Source organism: Hylobates moloch, unplaced genomic scaffold (assembly GCF_009828535.3).
Source record: "Hylobates moloch isolate HMO894 unplaced genomic scaffold, HMol_V3 SCAFFOLD_13, whole genome shotgun sequence".
Lineage (NCBI taxonomy): Eukaryota > Metazoa > Chordata > Mammalia > Primates > Hylobatidae > Hylobates > Hylobates moloch.
The window spans coordinates 48,642,871-48,666,641 of record NW_026652288.1 but is presented as its reverse complement, the minus strand read 5'-3'; the positions used below and the strand labels follow the sequence as shown (position 1 = coordinate 48,666,641).

Here is a 23,771-nt window from a genome sequence, read left to right as displayed (position 1 = left end):
CATAACCAACATTAAAACCTTGGGGGAGGCTGGGCGCAGTGGCTCATGCCTATAATCCCAGCATTTCTGAATTAAAAAGCAAGACTCTGTCTCTACAAAAAATAATTAAAAAAATTAGAAAACAGGCTGGATGCAGTGGCTCACGCCTGTAATCCCAACACCTTGGGAGGCCAAGGCGGGTGGATCACCTGATGTCAGGAGTTCAAGACCAGCCTGGCCAACATGATGAAACTCCATCTCTACTAAAAATACAAAAATTAGCCAGGCGTGGTGGCACGTGCCTATAGTCCCAGTTACTCGGGAGGCTGAAGCAGGAGAATCGCTTGGACCCGGGAGACGGAGGTTGCAGTGAGCTGAGATCGTGCCACTGCACTCCAGCCTGGGTGACAGAGCAAGACTCCGTCTCAAAATAATAATAACACTGAAAAAAATTAGAGGCCGGGCATGGTGGCTCAAGGCTGTAATCCCAGCACTTTGGGAGGCCGAGGCGGGCGGATCACAAGGTCAAGAGATCGAGACCATCCTGGCTAACATGGTGAAACCCCATCTCTACTAAAAATACAAAAAATTAGCCGGGCATGGTGGCGGGTGCCTGTAGTCCCAGCTACGCAGGAGGCTGAGGCAGAAGAATGGCGTGAACCCGGGAGGCAGAGCTTGCAGTGAGCCGAGATCGTGCCACTGCACTCCAGCCTGGGCGACAGAGCAAGACTCCATTCTCAAAAAAAATAAATAAATAAATAAAAATAAATAAATAAAAAATAAAAAATAAAAAAAATTAGAAAACAAAACAGAAAAACCTTGGGGGAGAAGCTCCTGATTTTAACAGGGACTTCGTCCTTCATCAACAAAAGATCAGAGCTTGCCAAGCCAGCAGGACTGGCTTAGCTGATGGAGCAAACACAATACACTAATAACCAGTAGGAAAAAATCCTGTGCTACAGATACTTCCAATGCAGAAGGAACAACATGCATTCAGAGAACACGAACACAAGTAGGACAAAGGCTCCTCTCTCCCCAGAACCAGGTCAGAGAACTAAAGCCATTTAATGTGTGTGTTTCACAATGGTGATACTGGAAGTCAGTTTGGCATTACATGGTCAGGCCACTTAAAAGCCTGAGCAATCTACAGATTTCATACTTTGACCTCCTTCATACTTACAGACATTTCCTTAATAATTCTACCTAATTGTCATTTTCCAACAGTCTCTTCACGTGAATAGTCACTGATCACGGCCGGGTGCAGTGGCTCATGCCTGTAATCCCAGCACTTTGGGAGGCCAAGGTAGGCCGATCACCTGAGGTGAGGGGTTCAAGACCAGTCTGGCCAAGATGATGAAACCCTGTCTCTACTAAAAATACAAAAATTAGTCGGGTGTGGTGGCGCACACCTGTAATCTTAGCTAATCGGGAGGCTGAGAAAGGACAATTGCTTCAACCCAGGAATCAGAGGTTGCAGTGAGCCGAGATCATGCCACTGTACTCCAGCCTGGGCTACAGGGCAAGACTCCATCTCAAAAAAAAAAAAAAAAAAAAAAAAAAAGATGCACTGATCACTCAGTAAGGAGGACTGCAAAAGATACTCCTCCAGCTTCCATCTTCAGAAAGGAATCACAAGTCTATTTTTGTTTTTTGAGACAGAGTCTCTGTCACCCAGGCTGGAGTGCGGTGGTGCGATCTCGGCTCACTGAAACCTCCACCCTCTGGGTTCAAGCGATTCTCCTGCCTCAGCCTCCCGAGTAGCTGGGATTATAGGTGCCTGCCACCGTGCCCAGCCAGGAATCACAAGTATTAAACTATCCTTTCAGTAGGAACACTTACTGTTCTTTTGTTGAGATGAGTCTCACTCTATTGCCCAGGCTGGAGTGCAGTGGCATGATCTCAGCTCACTGCAACCTCTGCCACCCAGATTCAAGCGATTCTTGTGCCTCAGCCTCCCTAGTAGCTGGGATTACAGGCACCTGTCACCACGATTGGCTAATTTTTGTATTTTTAGTAGAGACGGAGTTTCACCATGTTGGCCAGGCTGGTCTTGAACTCCTGACCTCAAGTAATCCGCCCGCCTCAGTCTCCCAAAGTGCTAGGATTACAGGCGTGAGCCACTGTGCCCGGCCAACACTTACTGTACTTTAATTTAATGAATTTTTTTTTTTTTAAGAGACAGGTCTTGCTATGTTGCCAGGCTGATCTCAAACTACTGGGCTCAAGTGATCCTCCTACCTCAGCCTCCCAAAGTGCTGGAATTATAGACATGAGCCATCATGCCTAGCTAATAAATATTTCTTGGCCGGGCACGGTGGCTCATGCCTGTAATCCCAGCATTTTGGGAGGCTGAGGCGGGTGGATCACGAGGTCAGGAGTTCAAGACCATCCTGGCCAACATGGTGAAACCCCATCTCTACTAAAAATACAAAAATTAGCCCAGTGTGGTGGCATGCGCCTGTAGTCCCAGCTACTAGGGAGGCTGAGGCAGGAGAATCGCTTGAACCCAGGTGGCAGAGGTTGCAGTGAGCCGAGATCACACCACTGCACGCCAGCCTGGGTGACAGAATGAGACTCCATCTCAAGAAAAAAAAAAAAATTCTTGAACACCTACTTATTATGTGTACACTAAGTATATACTAGTGAATAAAGAATATAGGATCTGTCACCATAATACTTTCTCAGGAATTAGAAACTATCCCCTTACTTCTGCTAGAAGTTCTTAGAAGTTTTACGGCCGGGTGCGGCGGCTCACGCCTGTAATCCCAGCACTTTGGGAGGCGGAGGCAGGCGGATCACGAGGTCAGGAGATAGAGACCATCCTGGCTAACACGGTGAAACCCCATCTCTACTAAAAATACAAAAAATTAGCGGGGTGCAGTGGTGGGCGCCTATAGTCCCAGCTACTCGGGAGGCTGAGGCAGGAGAATCGCGTGAACCCTGGAGGCGGGGCTTTCAGTGAGATGGGATCCAGCCACCACACTCTAGCCTGGGCGACAGAGCGAAACTCTGTCTCAAAAAAAAAAAAAAAAAAGTTCTTACAAGTTTTACCTCCCTGACACTTTTGGGATTTACAAGAAACTTTTCCAGATCCCATCCTACTCTGCAGAATCATAATCTGAAGGTAGGAACCAGGAAACTGCAACATAAACAAGCATTACGGGTGACAATGCCCACTGTGAGTTTACAGACCTTTTAAAATAGCATCATGTTAAAAGAAATACAGAGGGCTGGGTGCAGTGGCTCATGCCTGTAATCCCAGCACTTTGGGAAGCTGAGACTGGTGGATTGCTTGAGCCCAGGAGTTCGAAACCAGCCTGGACAACATGGCAAAACCCTGTCTCTAAAAAAACTACAAAAAAATTATCCAGGCGTGGCTGTGTGTGCCTGCGGTCCCAGCTACTCAGGAGGATTGCTTGAGCCCATGAGGTTGAGGCTGTAGTAATAGCAAGCCATGTTTGCACCACTGCACTCCAGCCCCTCCCCCCCCAAAAAAAACCCAAAACAGAGAACTAAGGAATTTGTGCAGCTGAAGCACAGTTGAAGCCAGAACTGAAAGACAATCAGATGCTAAGAAAGATCTATTGCTACGGTTGCCTCATTACGGTTTTAAATTTCACATCCTACTCTGTTGCATAAAGCATTGACACAGGGCAGAAGGAATCATTGTGTGGCTTTATTGAAATCCACCAAGTCTGGTTTCCCTTCTGCTGCCCCTTGGATTTTAAGTCAGGAATGCCAACTCTATCACTGCTACCTACCATACTATTCTTCCTGCCTCCCCATGCATTCATTCACCTGCTACCAACCTAAAGGCCACCAGGAAGACCAAAAGCAATCATCTCACCACTAACACCCCATAAGGCTTCCCCTGCCATTCTAGTATCAAGGAATCACCGTTACTTTGGGTAGGCTGATAGTCAAAGTGAAGGCACAGAGATATGAGCCCTTACCTTTAAAAAATTTGGGCTTTAAAACCTAACTAAATATTTTGCAGGACAAAACCAACTCAGTTGTGTTGAACCCAATTTCTGAGTAGGACTTATACAGGTGATGTTGTACAGTGGTATAAGTCCTATGTAAAGAAACCATTGGTTCCTTTGCATTTAAGTGTCTTGAAAAAGTCAAGAAGTAATCTAGAAACATCTTTGAATTGATTTACTCAGTTTCAAACATACTAGCTTGGAGAAGCAATTTTCAGTGGCTCAAGAGACAGTTCCCTTTAACTAGGGTTGGTGAAGCATGTTGACTTCAAAAGTCCAGAAGTGAACTGTAGCCCTACTTCAATTCCTAGCCCAAATCCAAACCCAGATCATCTGTGAAAAGACATTTTTGATGTCACAAAACTGACCCACAGATAATACTAAGACCATTGCTTAGCATTAATGCATTTGGATAAACAAGAAGTCAAATAATCTCAAAGCTCTCTGAATTAATGTCTCTCTACCTCAGGGGTTTTAAATTATGTGACAGTGAAAGTAGAACAATAGAATAATGACTAATTCACATTTTGTCTCCTAGTAAGGTTAAAAAAATTCGCCAGTCTGGCCAATATGGTGAAACCCCGTCTCTACCAAAAGTACAAAAAATTAGCTGGGCGTGGTGGTGCACACCTGCTAACCCCAGCTACTCTGGAGGCTGTCACGAGAATCGCTTGAGCCTGGGAGGCAGAGGTTACAGTGAGCGGAGATTACGCCACTGCACTCCAGCCTGAGTGACAGCAAGACTCTGTCTCAAAACAAAAAAAAATTTATTCTCAGAAAAGTAAAACTACACCTGACGCTGAGACTCAAAGTGGTAAAAGTCAGTTCTCCCTGGTGAGAAATTACTGCTTCCCAAAGTCTAGCTTACTAGCAAAAGTAAAATTACCAATTATGACTACCATTATCCACAGGCTAAGCTAGAAAGCGCAGGCAGGTGCTAGCAATGCTGACAAGCCAACAAGCTTCTTGGTATCCTGCTCATATTGCTTATTTCTCAGGAGATTTCCAGTCCAATAAACTCATTATTGGGCTTTGCTACCACCCCCCCGCCTTTTTTTTTTTTTGAAATGGAGTTTCGCTCTTGTTGCCCAGGCTGGAGTGCAATGGCGCCATCTGGGCTCACCACAACATCCACCTCCCGGGTTTGAGCAATCCTCCTGCCTCAGCCTCCCAAGTAGCTGTGATGACGGGCATGTGCCACCATGCCTGGCTAATTTTGTATTTTTCGTAGAGACGGGGTTTCTCCATGTTGGTCAGGCTGGTTTCAAATTCCCCACCTCAGGTGATCCACCCGCCTCTGCCTCCCAAAGTGCTGAGGTTACAGGTGTGAGCCACTGCACCTGGCCTACTTTTAAGGGTCAAAAGCCTTCTAATGGCTTTCAACTGATAGGTTACTAGGATCGTCAGGCCATCTCTAATAGGAAAATAATGGTACCATAATTATGTAGCTCTGTCATCCCAAAAGTGTTCTGAGCTTCCCTATGGGCTTAAGGAGCAAAATAAATTCAATAGGTAAATCCTAAGGCTTTTTCACATTCACTGCAGGGTTAGACTATCTGGTCTGGGTCAGCAGCTCAGAAATGAGCTAATTATAGTGTCCCCCATTCTGCCAAAACGCTATCTAGAACTTGCTTCATTTCCCAAGAGGTTTCCTTACCCTTTTCCCCAGCAGCAGGAGAAGCAACAGCCAAGTAAGACAAGCATCTCCCAAATGCTCAGCTAGTACTTGCCACTGGGTGCCTGGAAGAACCAAGGTAAATCTTACAAGTTTCACTTTGTGCCAACCATGAAAAATAATGCACAGCAGGCCAGGTGCAGCGGTTCACACCTGTAATCCCAGTGCTTTGGGAGGCCGAGGCAGGAAGATTACTTGAGCTCAGGAGTTCAAGACCAGCCTGGGCAACATAAGGAGACGCTGCCTCTACTAAAAATAAAAAAAAATTAGCCAGGCGTGGCGGTGCACACCTGTGGTCCCAGCTACTTGGGAAGCTGAAGTGGGAGGATTGCTTGAGCCCGGGAGGTGGAGGCTGCAGGAAGCCTTGGTCACACCACAAGACTCCAGCTTGAGTGACAGAGCAATATCCTACCACACACACACACACACAAAAATTACATACAGCAAGCCAAAACCATCCTAAGACTTTCCTTTCCTTCAGATGCTGTCAGCTTTAAATTATCCGCAGAAAAAACTAAGTTCTTTGCAGAAGTCAAGGTCACTTGTGGGACCGTCCCCTGCTTGGATTAGAGGGCTGGGACTCCCTCAGCACAGCAGTTTCTGTCTAAAAGGGCCAAGTTACTTAGAACTAAAAGAACTGCAATTTGAAATTGGAGGCATCATTACCTGCAACAGTATTTCTATGACCCAAAAGGCAATCAATACCAAGTAAAGGACCCCAAAGGAGAGAAAGTTCCTGGATAAAGTAGACTTAAGATGAACGGCATAACCTGGGTAACCAAGTAGTATGACGGTCATGTGACCTTGGCATTAGTATCTCTTGCCAAGGATCTTCATTTATTGGCCTGCAGTTTGGTGGAACCACCTTTCTGGTTCTTTCTGCAATCATGTATGACAGTCATGCAGGAGGTTGTACAGAAGTGCTCCACCCCACCCAAGCTCCTCCTATATAAAAAGTGCAAGAGTCCCAAGGACAAAGAGGAGGGCCTGAAGGACCCACTCTTGTGCTTGGCGTGGTCACCGAAGGCTTAAATAACAGGCTTGGAGAAATGGAAACAGGCAGTTCGGGAACTGACAAGGCCCTTCCTACAAAGAAGACGAAATTAGCCACTGCTCCAGAGTGAGCACATCTCTTCACTCCCGCTCCCTCCACAAAACTGACTGTAACTCCAGTGGAACACCGCATCTCTAGTCTTCTACCAGAGGTTCCTGCCTCGGCTCCTTGCTATTTCAGGGCCACGCATCCCTTCCCCTTTCATTTCAGACATGCGGGGTGACAGCAGGGTCGGCCTCCTCACGCGCTCTAGACTGCGGGCCGAGGGCGGACGGCGTGCACTTCACCCCCAGGAGCCAGAAGGGAAGCGCGGAACATGGTCCTGGGAGCTTCACGCAGGGCTGGCGGCCAGCCAAGCGCAGGGTCCTTTAAGGCGCGCAGGGTGCGCACGGGTGTGGGAGGGAGACCCCGGCGCCGGAGGGCCTGCGGTCGCCTCAGCCCCACCCTGGGACGGCGTGCTCCCTCCCCTCGCTGCTCACCTTGGTTCCCAAGAGCCGGGCGGCCGCAGTAAGTAAAGCCATGGCGGGCGATCTCCGGGATCTGGTGGGGAGGTAAGAAGGGGAGAGAGCTGCGGCAGGAACAGGAGCCGCCGCCGCTGCACCAGAGGCCGCGCCGACTGGTTGACAAGGTTGAAAGGAGGCGGCTCAGGGAAAGAGTAGACGAACCGGCGGCGGCGCCCAGCCCGGGGTCCTCAAGGAGGCCCCGCCCACTGGCCGGAACCCAAGCCCGCCCCTCTCAGGGGACTCTCCCCGGGCCCGGCCATTGGTCCGTTATGGAAGCGGGGCGGGACCTTAGCCCTTGACAGCAGTTGTGACGGGGAGGATTGGACCGCCCGGATTAGGGCTAATTAAGGGTGGATGGGTGGCGGGCGGGGAAGTGCGGGTGGCTAAGTAGGTGCCTGAGAACTCAGTTAACTTCCCTCTTGGCTTTTCCCTTTGACCTTAACACGTTTGGGGTTATCTCTGAGGCGAATACTAAAGGAGACGCTCCAGGACTCGACCTCTGAAGGTCCTTGGAGCCAATTCCGTAATATGCTATCATGGAAACTGATCATTGCCTGATCCTCCTACCGCCTTGGCGCGCTTTCTTGAGGAATGTCTTTGGTTAATGGCTTCACGGCCATGGAGGTGACATCATGTGGACAACAGGCTATGATGCCAGAGTTAGCTGCTTGGTGGAGATCATTTGAGGTCAGCAGAGGCCACGATATTATAGATACTAACAGACCCCGATATGGGGAGAAAAGCAAAAGCAGGAGCCTGAATATCCAGTGCTTTGTGAGCTGTCAGTTCTGTGTATAATGGCAGGAAATCCAAGTCTTAACAACTGCGCCCTTACTATGAAAGCTTACAGAGCTGGCCATAGCCTCTGGGTCATGGGCTTTAGTCTCACTGCCACTCTGGTCACATAACCCCACACAGCAGCCTACTCCACTTTAGCCACAGATTAGGAGCCGCAGACTAACCCCTCATCGAAGATTCCCTTTCGTCACATCATTCTCTAGGGCCTCTGGGCCACTTCTCCTACTTGGCAGTCTTCTATGCTCTCTTACCTTGTGCTCCCCGGAGACCATGACACGACCCTGAAGTGATATTCCGCACCGCTTTCTAACTCCTCTCGGTAGACAAGGCTTCAGGACCTTTGTGCCTCCCTAAGCCTGTAGTAGTCATTGACCCAAGGGCAGAGGGGAACTGACCCAAGGACCAGGGCATCTTATCTACAAACCTCCAGCCCCAAGTGAACAGCCTTTTTTTTTTTTTTTTTTTTTTTTTTTTAGAGACAGATCTCGCTCTGTAGCCCAGGCTGGATTGCAGTGGTGCGATCTCAGCCTCCTGAGTAGCTGGGATTATAGGCAGCCGCCACCACGCCCAGCTAATTTTTGTATTCTTAGTAGAGATGGGGTTTTGCCATGTTGGTCAGGCTGGTCTCGAAATCCTGCCTCAGGTGATCCACTCGCCTCGGGCTCCCAAAGTAGTGGGATTACAGGCATGAGCCACCGTGCCCAGCTGTGAATAGCCCTTTTATCTCACCACATAGCAGTAACAAGGATCAGAGGTCTCAGTATCCACCTAAGCCAGGTTTAGATAGAACTCCTTTACAAAGAACCGAGTTTCTAGCTTGGACTTGGAAAAAGAGATAGAAAATCCCTATTTTCTCTTCTTAATTTTCTTTATACCCAGCTTCACACCTAACAACCAATGCTCTTCTGGCCTGGGGATCAGAGAGTTAGGTCTCAGGAAAAAACTTTAGGCAATGCTCCAGAGGAGTACTGACCTCAGCTACCTTTGAAGACCCCTGTGACTTCAAAGCTTCACTGATCAACATTTGCTCCCCATTTAGCATCTCATAAAGGATTTCCACATAACCCTAGAATAGTCTGACCTGGTTCCTTTTCTCTGGTTAATTATCCACAGAGACTAACCAGCAGACCACAAGACTGAACTTCAGTGCCCCAGGATGAGACTACCAAAGGGACAATTATTGAGAGGCCACAGGATCATCTGTCTTGGAGCTTTAGTGATTGGGTGGGGAACAGCAATGCTCTAAGCCTCTCGACACTGGGTCCCAGAGCCCCTAGTGCCATGGGGACTTTATGGACTTGTTTTGAAGTTGTCCAATCCTGACATCGACTGCTATAAGGGCAACTGGAAAGCACAGGATCAAAGGGGGCTAACTAGCATCTCCCAGGAGCTGGCCTAGATTCCTTCTCAACACTGATGGGACCTGGGGAGGTGGTGAGAATGTTAAGGAAGAAAGATTGGCATGAATAAAGCAGCCAAGTGAGCTCTAGATCCAAGTATAACTAAGTGCTTGGGAACTTGAAGGGGCAAAGGAGAGAAGGCTGAGAATTTAGGTTGTGACTTTGGGAGGACCTCTTTAAAATGTAGGGAGGCAATAGCACCCCCTAGTGGCAAAGGACAAGTGGGCTAATAAAATCTAAATTTAAACCCTTAAACTACATGGTAAACCAAACTCCTCTATTTAATAGATAATAGCTAAACCTTAAACTGGAGGATCCCTTACTATTTGCAGACACTCTCTAAATGTGGAACATGCATTATCCTTTTTTTTTTTTTGGAGATAGAGTCTCGTTCTGTTGCCCAGGCTGGAGTGCAGTGGTGTGATCTCGGCTCACTGCAACCTCCACCTCCAGGGTGGCACACACCGCCACGCCTGGCTAATTTTTTTTTTTTATTTTAGTAGAGATGGGGTTTCACTATGTTGCCCAGGCTGGTCTCCAAAGTGCTAGGATTACAGGCGTGAGCCACCGTGCCTGGCCTGGAATGTGCATTATCTTAATCTTCACAACAACTCTAAGTTTCATAGGTATTAAAAAGTAAAAAGAAGAGAAAACCAAGACTTAGATGAAGTATCCTACCCAGTGTCATAGCTTGTAATTGGCATAGCTATAAATTCAGACCAAGGTCAGCACTGCTAAGCTGTATTTCTTTTTCTTTTTTTTTTGAGATGGAATCTCACTCTGTCGCCCAGGCTGGAGTGCAGTGGCACGATCTCAGCTCACTGCAACCTCTGCCTCCCTGGTTCAAGCGATTCTCCTGCCTCCGCCTCCCGAGCAGCTGGGATTACAGGCGCATGCCACCACACTCAGCTAATTTTTGTATTTTTAGTAGAGACAAGGTTTCACTATGTTGGCCAGGTTGGCCACTGCGCCTGGCCCTAAGCTGTATGTCTTACATGATGATTGTGATTTTTTTTTTTTTTGAGAGAAGGTCTTGCTCTGTAACCCAGGCTGGAACGCAGTGGCATGATCGTTGCTCACTGCTGCCCAACTTCCTGGCCGCAAGTGATCCTCCCACCTCACTCTCTCAAGTAGCTGGGACTACAGGTACTCACTACACACCTGGCTAATTTTTCCTATTTTTTTTTTTTTTTTTTTAGAGACAGGGTCTTGCTATGTTGCCCAGGCTGGTCTTGAACTTCTGGGCTCAAGTGATCCTCCTTCCTTGGTCTCCCAAAGTGTTGGCATTACAAGCATGAGGCACCACATCTGCCAATTGTGAACTATCAGCTGCAACTCAGTAAGGGGATTTTTGAGTCACTGTCAACTGTCTCCTGGAGACATCAACTCACTGTGTTGCTATAAAGATATTTTGGCCGGGCATGGTGGCTCACGCCTGTAATCCCAGCACTTTGAGAGGCCAAGGCGGTTGGATCACGAGGTCAGGAGATCGAGACCATCCTGGCTAACACGGTGAAACCCCGTCTCTACTAAAAATACAAAAAATTAGCCAGGCGTGGTGGTGGGCACCTGTAGTCCCAGCTACTCGGAAGGCTGAGGCAGGAGAATGGCGTGAACCCGGGAGGCGGAGCTTGCAGTGAGCCGAGATTGTGCCACTGCACTCCAGCCTGGGCGACAGAGCGAGACTCTGTCTCAAAAAATAAATAAATAAATAAAAAGATATTTAAGCCAAGCAAGGTGGAATGTGCCTGTAGTTTCAGTTGCTAGGGAGGCTGAGGCAGGAGGATTGCTTGAGCCCAGGAGTTTGAGGCTATAGTACCTAATGATCACGCCTGTGAACAGCCACTGTATTCCAGATTGGGCAACATAGTGAGACCTTGTCTCTAAAAAACAAATAAAAATAAAAGATAAGGAACTATAGTCTTACTCATCTGTAAAGGCTTTCACATCCATACGTGAACTAGATAATAAATGGTGACTCCCAGAATACATAAACGTAGGAGAGACAAACATTCAGCATTTGAAATGACCAGAAAGGGGGCTGGGTGTGGTTTCTCATGCCTATAATCCCAGGTGTGGTAGTCTCAGCACTTTGGAAGGCCAAGGCAGGAGGATCACCTGAGACCAGGAATTCAAGTCCACCCTGGGCAACATGATGAAATTCCACCTCTACAAAAAATGTAAAAATTAGCCACTCCAGGTGGTGTGCGCCTATAGTCCCAGCTACTGGGGCGGGTGAGGTTGGAGGATCAGTTGAGCTCAGGAGGTTGAGGTTACAGTGAGCCATGATCACACCACTGCACTCCATGTACTCCATTCCAGACTGGGCGACTGAGCAAGCTTGTCTCAAATACTACAGCCCAGGCTTGGTGGCTCACTCCTGTAATCCCAGCATTTTGGGAGGCCAAGACAGGCAGATTACTTGAGGTCAGGAGTTTGAGACCAGCCTGGCCAACATGTTGAAACCCCGTCTCTACTAAAAATACAAAAATTAGGCCGGGCGCGGTGGCTCATGCCTGTAATCCCAGCACTTTAGGAGACCGAGGCGGGCGGATCACCTGAGGCTGGGAGTTTGAGACCAGCCTGACCAACATGGAGAAACCCTGTCTTTACTAAAAATACAAAATTAGCTGGGCGTGGTGGTGCATGTCTGTAATCCCAGCTACTTGGGAGGCTCAGGTAGGAGAATCGCATGAGCAGGGGAAGCGGAGGTTGCAGTGAGCCGAGATTGCATCACTGCGCTCCAGCCTGGGCGACAGAGCGAGACTCCGTCTCAAACAACAACAGCGAAAACAAACAAAAAATGACCAGAAAGGTAAAAGGGGTGGTCTTATAAGGAATCGTCAGTAAAAATGGCTGAACAGAGGATATAATGCTTTTCCACTACAGATTACTAGAATCAGAGGGCATACATTCAAACTTGGAGACAGTTTTTCAAGCCATATTTAAAAAGTACTACTTTATACAGCCACTTGGAGACTCCACTACATAGAATGAGGTATAACAGAAAGATGACTGGACTAGGGATTAGAGGATCACTGGGGGTGAAGTCTTGGCTCCTCGCTGACTAGCAAGACACTTAATCTCTCTGAGCTTAGTTTCTTCATCTATAAAATAGGAATAACATCTATTTCTTAGAGTTGTAAAGATTAAATGAGGCCAGGCAAGGTGGCTCACATTTGTAATCCCGGCACTTTGGGAGGCCAAGAGGATCACTGGAGCCCAGGAGTCTGAGACCGGCCTGGGCAAAACAGCAAGACCCCATCTCTATGAAACATTTTTTAAGTTAGTTGGGCCTGGTGATGCCCGCCCGTAGTCCCAGCTACTCAGGAGGCTGAGTGGAAGGATTGCTGGAGCCTGGGAGGTGGAGGTTGCAGTGAGCCATAATCTCACCACTGTACTCCAGCCTGGACAACAGAGCAAAACCCTGTCTCAAAAAAAAAAAAAAAAAAAAAGATTAAATGAGTGTGTAAGTGCTTGTTATACAAGTATTCAACATATATTATTTCCCTTTCCCATGCTATTTATTCCTATTTATTTATGACAGGGTCTGGCTCTGTCACCCAGGCTGGAGTGCAGTGGCAAGATCTCAGCTCACGGCAACCTCCTGGGCCCAAGCCACCCTCCCACCTCAGCCTCCTGGGTGGCTGGGACTACAGGTGTGCCCTGCCTGGTTAATTTTTGTATTTTTTGTAGAGATGGGGTTTCTCCATGTTGCCCAGGCTGGTCTCGAACTCCTGAGCTCAAGTGATCGTCTGCCTCAGCTGGGATTACAGGCGTGAACCACTGCACCTGGCCCCTGTCCTATATTTAAAGGAATATTGTACCTATGAATGCTTTTTAAGTTAAAAAATCCTATAAAACTTTTTTTTTTTTTTTGGCCAGGCAGTGGCTCATGCCTGTAATCCCAGCACTTCGGGAGGCCAAGTGGGTGGATCATTTCAGATCAGGAGTTCAAGACCAGTCTGGCCAACATGGTGAAACCCCACCTCTACTAAAAATACAAAAATTAGCTGGGCATGGTGGCAGGCACCTGTAGTCCCAGCTACTTGGGAGGCTGAGGCAGGAGAATCACTTGAACCCGGGAGGTGGAGGTTGCAGTGAGTCGAGATCATGCCACTTCACTTTTTTTGTTTTTTTTCTGAGACAGGATCTTGCTCTGTCGCCCAGGCTGGAGTGCAGTGGTGAGATCATGACTCACTGCAATCTCGACCTCCCTGGCTCAAGCAGTCCTCCCACCTTAGCCTACTGAGTAGCTAGGACTACAGATGCCTGCCACTATACCCAGCTAATTTTTTTGCGTAGACAGGGTCCTGCTATGTCGTCCAGGGTGGTCTTGAACTCCTGGGCTCAAAAGATCCTCCTGCCTCAGCCTCCCAAAGTGTTGGGATTATAGGTGTGAGCCGCTGCATCTGGCCTAAACTTTTTTTTGAGTCTCACTTTATTGCCCAGGCTGAAGTACAGTGGCGCAATCTTCACTGTAACCTCTGCCTCCCTAGTAGCTGGGACTACAGGCGCATGCCACTACACCTGGCTAATTTTTGTATTTTTGGTAGAGATGGGTTTTTGGCATGTTGCCCAGGCTTGGTCTCAAACTCCTGGCCTCAATTGATCTGTCCACCTCAGCATCCCCAAGTGCTGGGATTACAGGCATAAGCCACTAAGCCCAACCCTAAAACATATTTCTAAAGGACTAAATTTTCACATAATAAACTTTCCTGTTATATCTGTACCTCATTTAACACTGTCTTCGGAAATGTTTATTAAGTTCTAACATTTTACTGATAAACTAAGAAGTCATTTGAAGCTTGATCAGATTTACAAGGTTAAGAGCATACGCTCTACCAAATACTGGGCTGTAATTTATTATAATGAACCTCCAGAGGGTTCAGATAAATTCATGCATTCCTTGTGATATGAATTAAAACATGTGCAAAGCTGGGCATGGTGGTGCTTGCTTGTAATCCTAGAAACTCAGGAGGCCAAGGCAGGAAGATTGCTTGAAGCCAGGAGTTAGAGGCTGCAATGAGTTATGATCATGCCATTTCACTCCAGCCTGGGCAACAGAGCAAGACCCCTGTCTCGCTAAGATAGTAATAATAATAATGATAATAATAATAAAAATAAGAGGCTTGCAAAGTGTATCTTCCTGCTGGGCACGGTGGCTCATGCCTGTAATCCCAACACTTTGGGAGGCTGAGGCGGGCGGGTTACTTGAAGCCAGGAGTTTGAGACCAGCCTGGCCAACATGGTGAAACACTGTCTCTACAAAAAACTCAAAAATTAGCTGGGCATGATGGCACACGCCTGTAATCCCAGCTACTTGGGAGGCTGAGTCAGGAGAATCGCTTGAACCGGGAGGCGGAGGTTGCAGTAAGCTGAGACTGCACCACTGCACTTCAGCCTGGGCGACAGAGAGAGACTCTGCCTCAGGAAAAAATAAAAAATAAAAATAAAAAAACCCACAAAGTGTATCCTTAATCAAGCCTAGAGGGTAACATCCACCCTTTCCTATATAGGACATATCCTTTGTGTACCAATGACAAAGTCTCTCCAGCTGGAGAGTTCTTAACAACTATACTTTGACAAACCAGAAAGGTGCATCACAAGTAACTTGTTACTGATTAACATTAAATTTATTTATTTAAAACGATGAATAATTTGTTTTCTAAATTAAAACAGTTTTAAGTTTCCAGAAGAGTACTCTCTTTATTGTATTTGAGACAGGATCTCACTCTGTTGCCTAGGCTAGAGTGCAGTAGTGCAGTCACAGCTCAGTGCAACCTCAGCCTCCTGGGTTCGAAAGATCTTGCCACCTCGGCCTCCAGAGTCGCTGGAACCACAGATGCACACCATTATGCCGGCTAATTTTTGTATTTTTTGTAGCGATGGGGTCTGACTATATTGCCTAGGCTGGTCTCAAACTCCTGGACTCAAGTGATCCTCCCACCTTGGCCTCCCAAAATGTTGGGATTATGGGCATGAGCCACCACATCTGGCTTGAAGAGTACTCTCATTTATACTTCTGATAAGCTTTCTGATGGAAGAGAAAGGCATTTTTAGGCACGAAGCACGAAATGGACAGCACCTTGGGTATACTTTCAGGGGCATGAAAAAATGTAATTATTACTTATATGCATCATAGAAGAAAAAATAAGGTTTATTATAGTTGGTTTGGAAAACTAGAGAGAACACAGCATTTCTTATGGCTGATGGGAGAAGATGGAATTAACACCAGGCTGATATTAGTTAACAACAAATATCAGAATGCTTGCTCTGTGTGCTCTAGTTAATTTGTCAGATTTCGTAGGGATTTTTGGTACAAGAGAGCTTTGTGGAATATATGCATTCTATGCGCCAGGCTTAGTGCAAGGTATTATTAGAGAAAAAAGACTTAAAATAGAAGCTACTCTATAGCTATATTAGATCAGATCGGCACTTGGGAAAGTTAGCTTATAGACCCAGTTTTGCCATTAAATACAGAACTTCATGAAGTTATATGGCTTCTCTGGGCCTCAGCTTCTTCATCAATAAAATGGGCAGAGGTGAACCAGACAACCTCTAAGGTTCCTTTAGATTCTAAAATGATGTAATTTTTAAAACCTTTGAAATGTTTATTCAGGTCTTCTCTCCTTGAGGTGTTCTTGGGACCGGAGATATTCTATTTGAAACCCTGAGACAACGATACCTCAAGCTCAGGGTGTTTAAGAATTTTCTGCTGGGCGCGGTGGCTCACGCCTGTAATCCTAGCACTTGGGGAGGCCAAGGCGGGTGGATCACGAGGTCAGGAGATCGAGACCATCCTGGCTAACACGGTGAAACCCTGCCTCTACTAAAAGTACAAAAAAATTAGCCAGTGTGGGCCGGGTGCAGTGGCTCAGGCCTGTAATCCCAGCACTTTGGGAGGCCAAGGCGGGTGGATCACGAAATCAGGAGATCGAGACGATCCTGGCTAACATGGTGAAACCCCGTCTCTACTAAAAATACAAAAAATTAGCTGGGCGTGGTGGCGGGTGCCTATAGTCCCAGCTACTTGGGAGGCTGAGGCAGGAGAATGGCATGAACCCGGGAGGCGAAGCTTGCAGTGAGCCGAGATCGTGCCACTTCACTCCAGCCTGGGCGACAGAGCGAGACTCCGTCTCACAAAAAAAAAAAAAAAAAAAATTTAGCCAGTGCGGTGGCGAGCGCCTGTAGTCCCAGCTACTTGGGAGGCTGAGTCAGGATAATGGCGTGAACCTGGGAGGCAGAGCTTGCAGTGAGCCGAGATCACGCCACTGTACTCCAGCCTAGGCAACAGATCAGGACTCCGTCTCAGAAAAAAAAAAGAAAAAAAGAATTTTCCAAAAGAAGGTATCCTTTAGGTTTTCATCCCTATGCCCCAGTCTGGAATCTCTACACACAGAAGTGTGGACAGACTTATAGTCCAGATTGACAATGGCTAGTGATAGAGATAAGAAAGATATACTTTATTGTTGCCACTGGCATCAAATTTAAAAGCTTAGGCTGGCAAGCAAGGCCTCTCATTAAACAACCTTCCTTACCTTGTCTGTCCCTATCTGATAAAGCCCTTACTTTTCAGCTGAGTTGGTCACATCCATTTTCCCCTTCCTGTCTCTGTTCTTGCTGGTCCCTCCATCTGGATGGGCAGGGAAGGAAGAATAATGCATGTCCGTTATTTCCTTCAAGACCAAGCCCTGTCTTACTTTATGTTTCAACAGCCATGAACACAAGGGATTTCTAGTATTCTACACTACCGTACACTTATGTTCCCCTGCTTCCTCATGGAGGTTCTTCTCTTCTCCACAATTAGACCCTAAAGACGTGGTATTGAGTGGGCACTGACTGAAAGCTTATCTAGTTTATGAGTGGAGTGGAATCTCAGAAGGTAGAAGAATTAAAGGTTCAGGCCTCTCCTACCTTTATCCTGTATCAATCCCAAAACTCTTCTTTTTCCTCCATTATCTTTCCTGTCTATAACTCCTTATCTTCAAGCTTAATGTAAGGGCAATTCCGGGCATGAAAAGACAACACAGTTTGTACTTTTGGTTTCATATTTTTTCAGTTCATTTCAGTAAAAACATAATATATAAAAGGCATTGCCACCATTTTCCCCTCCTGGGGGTGATCCTTCAAGCCAGTGTGGGCTGCTCCAGTGGTTCATAGCTCATCATGCGATATGTGCAGGGCATGGTCACAAAGATCTGCAAATGGTAAACAATTTAAAGGAAAATGCCATTCTCATACTGATATATGCCAGTATCAAGAAAATTTCCCAGACCAAGCTGACACAAACACACAGCAACCACCATTCTGCAGAATAATATATGCTTATAAGTGATAAAACATCCCCACTGCCCTCTCTCACCTGTATCTCAGGGTCAAGGGGACACAAATTCTGAAAGCTGACAGAAAATGTGGAGGAACACCCCAAGTCCCTAAGCCAAGGGAAATGGAAGACAGCTCTTGACCTAATACCAGAGGTTTCTGGGAGGGGGGTGTATGGGTGAGTTAGGGAATGTCAGGTTTCAGGTTCCACAGAGCTACTAGAACAGGAGATAAAGTGGGGGCAGCTTACCTGTTCGCTTACTGCAAAGTTTGTCTTTAACATTGTCAGCCTCTCGGGAAAAGAATTCAATGAGTTCATCCTCGTATTCCTCCACAATGCTCTCACACTGCCAACCCAAGGGAGAAATGGGTGACACAGGGCAATAAGAGGCCTCTTGCCTTCACTTCCAAAGAGGAGGACAAGGATGTCAGCCTAACTTTCTAATTGGTTCTCCAACAACCCCTTAATGTCCAAGAATCAGCTACCGATTCCCATAGCTCACCGCAAACTTGAGGGTGCCGCTGATATCTGAGTCGATTCGGATGCCTTGTAGATCCAGTTCATTGGATTCTCCATTCCGGCCCACTACACGTACGTAGTTCTTGCGATGGGTGGAAGGATCAATCTGTTCCCCATACTCCTTCATCCGGTCACATATCTCCTCCAGCAGCTCTGTGAGGTGGGCCTCTGAGCGGGCATAAGGCACCTAGAAATGTCCTCAGCCTTGGGTCACTCTCTTCTACCTCTGTACATTAGTAATTTATATCCTTACTTTTCTTTCCAAATCTAGCTCCAACAACCTATTCTAAAAAGCTTTCCCTCATTGATTTTAATTATTAATTGGTTGGTTTTTTTTTTTTGAGATGGGGTTTTGCTGTTGTTGCCCAGGCTGGAGTGCATTGGCACGATCTCGGCTCACTGCAACCTCTGCCTCCTGGGTTCAAGTGATTCTCCTGCCTCAGCCTCCTGAGTAGCTGGGACTACAGGCATGCACCACCACACCCAGCTAACTTTTCTATTTTTAGTAGAGATGGGGTTTCTCCATGTTGGTCAGGCTGGTCTCAAACTCCAGACCTCAGGTGATCCACCTGCCTCGGCATCCCAAAGTGCTGGGATTCCAGACGTGAGCCACTGTGCCCAGCCTAGTGTGGTTTTTATTTTATTTATTTATTTATTTATTTATTTATTTATTTATTTATTTGAGATGGAGTCTCACTCTTTCACCCAGGCCGGACTGCAGTGGCGCTATCTCGGCTCACTGCAAGCTCCGCCTCCTGGGTTCACGCCATTCTCCTGCCTCAGCCTCCCGAGTAGCTGGGACTACAGGCACCCACCACCACGCCCAGCTATTTTTTTGTATTTTTAGTAGAGATGGGGTTTCGCCATGCTAGCCAGGATGGTCTCGATCTCCTGACCTCGTGATCTGCCCAAGTGCTGGGATTACAGGCATGAGCCACCGCACCTGGCCTGGTTTTAAATTAGTATGGTTTGCTTCATAGTTTCAAAGTACTTTTTTTTTTTGATACAGGCCTCACTCCGTTGCCCTGGAGTGCAGTGGTGTGATGACTGAGGCTCACTACAGCTTGGATCTCCCAGGCTCAGGTGATCCTCCCACCTCAGCCTCACACAGGTGCACACCACCACACCCAGCTACTGTTTTGTATTTTTTTTGTAGAGAGAGGGTCTTGCCATGTTGCCCAGGCTGGTCTCGAACTCCTGCGCTCAAGTGATCTGCCTGCCTTGGCCTCCCAGAGTCCTGGGATTACAGGTATGAGCCACTGTACTTGGCAGTAGTTTCAAATATATTATTTTATTTTACCTCATTGTACAATTCTTTCTTTTCTTTTCTTTTTTTTTTTTTTTTTTTTGAGACGGAGTTTCACTCTTGTTGCCCAGGCTGGAGTGCAATGGCGCGATCTCGGCTCACCGCAACCTCCACCTCCTGAGTTCAAGTGATTCTCCTGCCTCAGCTTCCCGAGTAGTTGGGATTACAGGCATGTGCCACCACGCCCAGCTAATTTTGTATTTTTAGTAGAGACAGGGTTTCTCCATGTTGGTCAGGCTGGTCTCAAACTCCCGACTTCAAGTAATCCGCCCGCCTCAGCCTCCCAAAATGCTGGGATTACAGGCATGAGCCACCGTGCCCGGCACCTCATTGTACAATTCTAAGAAACAAGACAGTTAACATTAGCTCCAAGTTATAAACAGAATTTTTTGATTAACCTGATCAATTTATACTTCTAATTTCTATAGATGAAGATAATTTTTTTTTTAATTATACTTTAAGTTCTGGGATACATGTGCAGAACGTGCAGGTTTGTTATGTAGGTATACATGTGCCATGGTGGTTTGCTGCACCCATCAACCTGTCATCTACATTAGGTATTTCTCCTAATGCTATCCCTCCCCTAGTCCCCCACACCCCAACAGGACCCGATGTGTGATGTTCCCCTCCCTATGTCCATGTGTTGATTAATATTTTATTTTTGGCCGGGCATGGTGGCTCACGCCTGTAATCCCAGCACTTTGGGAGGCCAAGGAGGGTGGCTCACCTGAGGTCAGGAGTTCAAGACCATCCTGACCAACATGGAGAAACCCTGTCTCTACTAAAAATACAAAATTAGCTGGGCGTGGTGGTGCATGCCTGTAATCCCAGCCACTCGGGAGGCTGAGGCAGGAGAATCGCTTGAACCCAGGAGGCAGAGGTTGCGGTGAGCCAAGATCGCTCCATTGCACTCTACCTGGGCAACAAGCGCGAAACTCCATCTCAAAAAAAATAATAATAATAATTTTGTTTAAATTGAGACTAATATCCTCAGTAAGCACAGTACTAAAGAGGTAGTGTAGGCTCTGTGAACAATAGCTATTAAAGTACCATAATCTTTTTTCTTTTCTTTTTTTTTTTGAGACAGAGTCTCACTCTGTCGCCCAGGCTAGCACGATCTCAGCTCACTGCAAGCTCCACCTCCCGGGTTCACGCCATTCTTTCGCCTCAGCCTCCTGAGTAGCTGGGACTACAGGCACCCACCACCACGCCTGGCTAATTTTTTGTATTTTTAGTAGAAACAGGGATTCACCATGTTAGCCAGGATGGTTTCGATCTCCTGACCTTGTGATCCGCCTGCCTCGGCCTCCCAAAATGCAGGCATTACAGGCGTGAACCACCGCGCCCAGCCTTTTTTTTTTTTTCAAGCCAGAGTTTTGCTCTTGTCAACCAGACTGGAGTGCAGTGGTGCGATCTTGGCTCACTGCAACCTCCGCCTCCTGGGTTCACGTGATTGTCCTGTCTCAGCCTCCTGAGTAGCTGGGACTATAGGCATGCACCACCGTGCCTGGCTACTTTTTTGTATTTTTAGTAGAGACGGAGTTTCACCATGTTGGCCAGGCTGGTCCCAAACTTCTAACCTCAGGTGATCCGCCTGCCTCGGCCTCCCAAAGTGCTGGGTTTTGGGGTTTTTTTGAGACAGGGTCTTGCTGTGTTTCCCAGGCTGGAGTGCAGTGGCACGATCACGGCTTATTGCAGCCTCGACCTCCTGGGCTCAAGTGATCCTCCCACCTCAGTCTTCCAAGTAGCTGTCACTACAGGCACATGCCACCATGCACTGCTAACTTCTGCATTTTTTTGTAGAGTTGGTGTTTTGCCATGATACCCAGGCTAGCACTGTAATCTTAACATTGCCTTATATATTGCTTATTAGATACATCTTTGTGTACATGTGTGTTGTTTTCAACTAAAATTTCCTAATTATGAGGATAAGACCTTTTATTCTTATTTCTGGTTTTTCATTTTTTATTTTTAGCTCCGACTCAGATTTTGAACGGATGTTTGTTATGTATACCACAGTGCTACATTAAAAACGAGTCATGTGGATGTGGAGAAGGGTGCTGATCAGGACTCCCTGTTTGCTAACAAATTCTACAGCAGAAACAAAGTATTAAGGTTTGCAGCCAGGAAGCAAGTGCATGGGGAATAAGCCTGCAGCTTCTTCCAAATGAGACACAGCCAAATCTTTTTTCTGAGTCTGTTTTCTTCATTTCTATTAAACCAAGGTCCTTTTTAAGCAGTCGAATTTTCATCCAAAGCCACAGTGAGCTACTTTGTTTGGGGGAACAGTAACAGTTACCTCCACCACTGACTGGCTGCCATCTGGATTGATCCGGAAAGATCCCATCTGAATGGTCTTCTTGGGGTCCACCTGGGCAATTTCCCATTCTAGTTCATCCACCAGAGCCCTGCATGCTGGTGGAAGAGGAGAGAATGAAAGCAGGGGACAGGGTAGGGGGTAGGGTATGAGGAGAATGGGATCAACCCAGGATTTCCATTCATCCTTCTCCCAGGCCTTGGATCTCATGCCCTCCCAAAGCTCTGCTTCCTCCACTTCTTTTTCCCGTTGTGCCTTTACCTCCACAGTGGAGATCCTGGCTCCTCCGAGCCCAGGCGGTTCCCAGCAGGGCCCCCAGAAGCAGGGCCAGCCAACCCCAGCCTTTCATCTTTAGTGTAATGGGGTCGCTCCACCTGGGTTTGTGTGGGAATAAAACATAAGTGTGAGAAGCCCACTCTATTTTTCCCTGACCCACCCACTCCTCACCCCAAGGCTTTCAAAGGGCTCACTGTGACTCTGGCTCTACTTTCCAGGAAATGGCCGGGACACAAAGGGGCTTCTCTGTTCCAGCACTTGAGGGCTCTGATTCCCCCAGGGTGGTGGGTGGGAGCGCGAGCTCAGGACTTGGGGCTCAGCCCCAGACTCTACGTGGATAGGTGAGGCCCTAAGTGTTGGTACTTTAGCACTGCATGCCTAGGGTTCACGGGGCTTTGTGGCAGCTACAGGAGGTAAACTGGCGATTACTTGAGGACTACAGGCACTAGGGAACTGCCGGCAGGGAGCCCTCAGTCAGGCCAGGAGGCCAGGGAGGACAGCAATAACTAGGGCCCATTTGGATCCTGCACCGAAGATTCCGGCGTCCCCACTTCCAGCCCGTAAGTGATTACCCGTACGGACCCCAGCCCCCTTTCTAAGGACTCCGCCATTGCTTCGCTTCAGTCCATCCCCAACCCTCAGCGCCCAGCGCCTCGCCGCCCGCCTCCGTCCCACCTCTGCTCCCAGGGCCGCCGCCGTGGCCCAAGCGCTGGAAGACCGCTGGACTCTCACTTTGGCCCCAGTGGCTCCCGAAACTACACCTGGCTGCAGGGAGCAGGGCTGTCCGGGATTCTCCAGAGCGCTTCACCGCCTGCCACACACGGGGTGTCCCGGCGACCGCCTGACCCAGCTCCCCTGGCGCTAACCGGTACCTAAGCGGGGCTCCAGTGTGCTGCGGTGCGAGCCCCAATCAGACACCGACCCCAAACCCGCCCCTCCAAACTCTCGCGCGAACAGGCAGCTTAGGAGAGGCTCCCGGACAGCAAGGACCCCGGTCAATCGCCGAAGGACCCAGACTTGCGTGGCGACCAGCTCCACGTGACCACCAGGGGTCAGCCGTAGAATAGGAGTGGCCTTAAGCGACGACAGAGCCTGGACGTGCTGTATGGGAGCGGCTAGTCGTGCGCGTGAGCCAGCCCAGGTGGGCTAGGACCTTCAAAACGGTGCGCTGCAGGCCAGCGAGCAGCCCAGGTTTCAATACACAGGAAACTACAACTCCCAGGAAGCACCGCAGCACCAGCCCCATCTCTGTGAGCAACTACAGGTCTTAAGCTATTCTGGGACCTGTAGTTTGTCGGCTTACACAATTAACGGAAACCATACTGTACATCTTCAGTCTGACTTAGGGTACTAAGCAGCTATAGCAAAGATCCAGCATTGCCCAGAAAAGGCATAAATTATACCTTTTTCCTTTTTTTTTTTTTTTGAGACGGAGTCTCGCTCTGTCGCCCAGGCAGGAGATGGAGTCTCGCTCTGTCGCCCAGGCTGGAGACGGAGTCTCGCCCTATCGCCCAGGCTGGCATACAGTGGCGTGATCTTGGCTCACTGCAACCTCCGCCTCCCGGGTTGGAGCAATTCTCTGCCTCAGCGAGGGTTACAGTCGCCATCCACCACACCCGGCTAATTTGTGTATAC

At 47.9% G+C, this 23,771-nt stretch overlaps 2 protein-coding genes and 1 long non-coding RNA gene across 6 annotated transcripts in view; 1 reads left to right on the top strand and 2 right to left on the bottom strand.

Moving 5' to 3' along the window:
* CS (citrate synthase) overlaps window positions 1–7,387 on the bottom strand; it is a 30,770-nt gene extending 23,383 nt beyond the window's left edge. For 2 of the 3 annotated variants that reach the window (XM_032173386.2, XM_032173385.2), the window contains exon 1: window positions 7,171–7,387. Coding sequence is in view for 2 of the 3 variants with exons in the window: in XM_032173385.2 (XP_032029276.1) it covers window positions 7,171–7,212 (42 nt within the window). In the remaining variant the exon portion in view is untranslated. Of the gene's footprint in view, window positions 1–6,303; window positions 6,578–7,170 lie in introns of those variants that run through there. The other variant, XM_032173384.2, reaches the window with a different exon arrangement.
* LOC131381029 (uncharacterized) lies at window positions 6,629–21,795 on the top strand. The gene is made up of 3 exons (XR_009209443.1): window positions 6,629–7,198; window positions 19,394–19,486; window positions 21,519–21,795. It is a non-coding gene; the product is annotated as an uncharacterized LOC131381029 (long non-coding RNA).
* CNPY2 (canopy FGF signaling regulator 2) lies at window positions 17,433–23,135 on the bottom strand. 2 transcript variants are annotated; one of them, XM_032173383.2, is made up of 6 exons: window positions 22,869–23,135; window positions 22,122–22,234; window positions 21,843–21,958; window positions 18,221–18,424; window positions 17,968–18,064; window positions 17,433–17,593 (listed from the first exon to the last, which is right to left on the bottom strand). In XM_032173383.2, exons 2-6 carry the CDS (start codon window positions 22,207–22,209, stop codon window positions 17,550–17,552), a joined length of 549 nt encoding a protein of 182 aa, XP_032029274.1. In that variant the 5' UTR covers window positions 22,210–22,234; window positions 22,869–23,135; the 3' UTR covers window positions 17,433–17,549. The 2 variants fall into 2 exon arrangements, with proteins under 2 accessions (XP_032029274.1, XP_032029273.1); XM_032173382.2 differs by having other exon boundaries at window positions 22,812–23,130.
* Window positions 23,136–23,771: the final 636 nt, after the last annotated feature.

What these genes read in the sequence shown, in the direction of transcription:
- CNPY2 (XM_032173383.2), bottom strand. Translation starts at nt 22,209, where the DNA reads ATGAAAGGCTGGGGTTGGCTGGCCCTGCTTCTGGGGGCCCTGCTGGGA. An exon ending in CCAGGATCTCCACTGTGGAG is followed by an intron (nt 21,959 to 22,121) that starts GTAAAGGCACAA and finishes CTCTTCCACCAG; the next exon opens with CATGCAGGGCTCTGGTGGAT. An exon ending in GCAGCCAGTCAGTGGTGGAG is followed by an intron (nt 18,425 to 21,842) that starts GTAACTGTTACT and finishes GGACATTTCTAG; the next exon opens with GTGCCTTATGCCCGCTCAGA.